Source organism: Gavialis gangeticus, unplaced genomic scaffold, assembly GCF_001723915.1.
Source record: "Gavialis gangeticus isolate Ggan-Ray unplaced genomic scaffold, GavGan_comp1, whole genome shotgun sequence".
NCBI lineage: Eukaryota > Metazoa > Chordata > Crocodylia > Gavialidae > Gavialis > Gavialis gangeticus.
Window position 1 is genome coordinate 12,373,402 of NW_017729019.1, and position 3,899 is coordinate 12,377,300.

The 3,899-nt window shown below is 62.5% G+C and overlaps 1 protein-coding gene across 1 annotated transcript; it reads right to left on the reverse strand.

Moving 5' to 3' along the window:
* On the reverse strand, positions 1–1,815 carry RHOC (ras homolog family member C). Its single transcript, XM_019514085.1, has 4 exons — positions 1,636–1,815; positions 1,161–1,281; positions 474–604; positions 1–242 (listed from the first exon to the last, which is right to left on the reverse strand). Exons 1-4 carry the CDS (start codon positions 1,789–1,791, stop codon positions 69–71), a joined length of 582 nt encoding a protein of 193 aa, XP_019369630.1. The 5' UTR covers positions 1,792–1,815; the 3' UTR covers positions 1–68.
* Between the last annotated feature and the right edge of the window lie 2,084 nt (positions 1,816–3,899).

A 3,899-nucleotide genomic window follows, 5' to 3' on the forward strand; every position in this document is an offset into this window, starting at 1 on the left:
CCCTCTCCCCCGGCTCGCGTGGGGTTGGGGTAGGGGAGACGGACACGGCCTGGAGAGCAGGTGCGGGCTCACAGCAGCGGGCAGCCTCTGCGCTTCTTATTCCTGCGCACCTGCAGCCCGGCGCGCGTGGCCATCTCAAACACCTCCCGCACGCCCTCCTTCGTCTTGGCCGAGCACTCCAAGTACCCGAAGGCATTGATCCTGTTCGCCACGTCCCGCCCTTCCTCCAGCTTCACTGGCTCCTGGCACGGAAAAGCAAGGAGAGGTGAGGACACATGGCCACAGCAGCTCTGGAAATGCTCCAGCACCCTGCGTCTCCCTGGCCAGGCTCCCACCCAACCCAGGCAGCAGGGCGGGAAGCTGCTGCATGCACCAGGCTGGACCGGACGCCACGCGTGGGCAGCACCCGTGGCCTTGGGAGATGAGGCAGATGTCAGTCCAGAGGCATAGCCTGGGATTTCCCCTCACCATACCTGCTTCATCTTGGCGAGCTCACGGCGTGTGTGCTCGTCATTGCGCAAGTCCTTCTTGTTGCCCACCAGAATGATGGGCACATTGGGGCAGAAGTGCTTCACCTCCGGGGTCCACTTCTCAGGGATGTTTTCTGCAAGAGGAGTCACCGCGCACACTCAGGGGCTGGCCAGGCTGTGACCACCAGCTTCCCACGCGCACTGCCCCCACCCCTGCCCTGCCCGAGAGCCAGAGAGACGCACGGGGCAGGCAGTGACAGCGATGCTGGTGACCTGCTTGGCTGCAGCCTCAAGCACACGCTGTACTTTTCCCCGGCTGGATCAGGAACGTGACAACACCCGCCCAGGCAGAGCGCAGCCGTAGCCAGGGCTCGGGGAGGAGGCATAGCCACAAGGCCCGAGTCTCCCACATGCTGCCCCAGCCACGGCTGTGTCCTCTGCCAGGATGCATCCTGTCCTCGTGGGAAGAGTCGGGACCAGCAGTGCTGAGGGGCACGAGGGATGAGTGGGGATCAGCAGCAATCCCAGCCGCAGCCAAGGCTGCTCGCTGGGCACCAAAGCAGCCCTGAGAGCCCCTGGGTCAGAGCCTCACAGCCCTTGAAGTATCTGTCAGGCTGGTTTGTGACCAGGACTTTCCCCTCCCAGGGGATGTCCTGCCCCTCGCGAGCACCTCTGCCCCAGGCATCCTACCCAGGCTGTCCGGGCTGTCAAGAGAGAAGCACATGAGGATGACGTCCGTGTCTGGGTAGGAGAGGGGACGCAGCCTGTCGTAGTCCTCCTGCCCCGCTGTATCCCAGAGAGCCAGCTCCACCTGGGAAGGCAGAGACCCCGGTGAGTCGCCCGCACCGGAGAAGCTCGTCCAGGCTGGGCACACACCTTCTCCAGGAGCAGGACAGGCTGGGCACCGCAGCCCCACATCACCCGGCTATGAAGCAGTGATGCTCCCATGCAGCCCACCTGCCCCGAGTGCCCAGGACACAACCCCTGCCCACTGCCTGCTCCTGAGCCCAAGGACAAGGTGAGCAGGGGGTCCCAGAGCAGCGTCCGAGGGTTTATTAATGTCACAGGCACAAGGACCTGCAGCTGGACCGGTGGGGCTACCGGAGCAGTTTTCTGGGCTATGCAAGAGAAAGACTAGAGTGCCCCGACGCCACGCGGCTCGTACCTGCTTTCCATCGACTTCAATGTCCGCAATGTAGTTATCAAAGACAGTGGGCACGTAGACCTCGGGGAACTGGTCCTTGCTGAACACGATCAGCAGGCAGGTCTTCCCGCAGGCCCCGTCGCCCACGATCACCAGCTTCTTCCGGATGGATGCCATGGCTGCTGGGACAAGAGCAAGGAGACAGGTGAGCCATGCGCTGCAGGGACACAGCCGTTCTGGACCCCCGAGGGCCACACCAAGCCCCAGCCAGACTGACAAGGCAGTTACCGAAATGCAGGAGCCCCAGCCCTGGCTGCCCACACCCCAAAACTGCAGTCACCCTGTTTTTAGCATGCTCTGGGTGCACACAGGTACAGCAACTAGCTCTCAGGGATGTGCTGCTCTCCAGGGCAGCAACACAGCTGACTGCCAGCAAATTTTGATTTATCGAGTCCACAGAAGCACCCCGAGCTTCAGATCCACACAGACCATCATCCCATCCATCCACAGCCACCGCACCCAGCAGGCGAGGCCCCGTGCCAAGAACCATCCGGAGGAGCCATGAGCAAGGGGACGCGATCAAGGATGGAGTCAGGGAAGCCGAGGAGGGAGGGGACGCAGCTTGTGGTCCACAGGACATCCCACGCCAAAAAGATGCACCGAGAAGCCCAGCCCATCCCGACGCCGGATGCACCCAGGCACACTTATGCGGCACTCTCACACACGCTGTCTGCAAGCACTGCTCCAGGCCAGGTTCGGGGAGGGGGGGCAACACCCCAAAGAGCTCGTGCCTCTGTCACCCATCCAAAGGGGGAGAGAACGGAGCAGCAGCATCTGCTCCCCCACCACGGCTATCAGAGCCACGGCAGGAACCGGCCCACTTCCCACTATCCTGCACCCGGGTTGCATCCCCAGGGTCTGATCAGACGAACCTGTGTGAACGGCCAGCAGCTTCCCGTTTTGCCAGGAAACCCTCTCCTGGTGCCAGGCCAGCTGCCTGGCACAGCACGCAGCTAATGACCTCCCACCAAACCCATGCCAGGAGCTCCTCCCCGGGCCACGTGTCCCTGCACACTGAGAATCACTCATTGCACAAGCATCACCACACCATGGACTCACCTATCCCTTGCCAGCGACTCCAAGCCAGGCCTGTAGAGCCAACATCCAACCCTGGCACTTGAGGCAGAGGCCTCCAGCCCCACGGGATCTGGATGATAGGCCCAAAATGAGCAGAGCCCATGGGTGCGTTTGCTCACAACAGACCAGGCAGGAGCCACCTCTGCACCAGCTTGATCCTCAGCTAGACCGAAGGTGTCAGTACCGGCAATGTTATGTCCCTGCCCGAGACCAGGTAATTCCCCTGCCCTTCAAGTGCCTTCCTCTGTTCCTATGGGTTTCCTTCTACTTCTGGGGCAGAGCAAAGTCCTTCCAGGCTTGGCGATTCATCCCTGCCCTGCTTTCTCTCCAAGCCGTACCAGCTGCGCCGCTGAGCTCAGGCTCTCAGGTCCCCGGGCCATGCAGCCACTCACCCCTCGGAGACAAGCCTCGTGCTTTTACACGGTGCATTTACTGGCGCAGGAAGAATGAGGTCGGGCTGCAAGAGACTCCCTGCTCCAAGCTCGCCTGGCGTCACTCAGCCCTGCAAACAAAGCACTGTTTGCTGCAGCATCGCTGCCTGGGCTCGCACTGGTACGGCCGGCAGGGAGCCCTGCGAGATCCCCCTCGGCCCAGAAAACCCTCCAGATGAAGCAGAGAGGCTCCTTCCAGCTCGTGCTCGAAGGGGAACGGTCCGGTTCGAAAGGAGCTGGGCTCTCGCCTCCCTGTGACGCAGAGCAAGGCGGCTGGACGGGAGACTCCCATGCCAACGCCGTGGGGCTGGACAAAGCAGGAGGGATGAGACGGCAGGGGACCGTGCACCGTGGCAGGCGGCACCCATGTCTGAGCTGCAGGGCTCTTGGATCCTAGGGCTCTGCCCAGTGCAGGCAATGCCTCGCCACCGTACACGGCTCCGCGGGGCTTTGCACTGACAATAGGGGATTAGACAGGGAACCAAGCAAGCCTCGGGAGGCAGCTGCAGGGGAGAAAGCCTCTACCAAAAGCATCAACCTTTCCATCCCTCCTTCCTCCCTACATGCCCCAGTTCGAGCCCCTCATGGAGAGGACCCCCCCACCCCCCGGGCTCTCTAGCACACTCCCCTGCAGGCCCAGTCCCTCCCGTGATCCCACAGACCCCACTGCAGGTTGTTGGGGGGAGACTTTCCCCCCTGACAGGAGCCCAAGGTGGA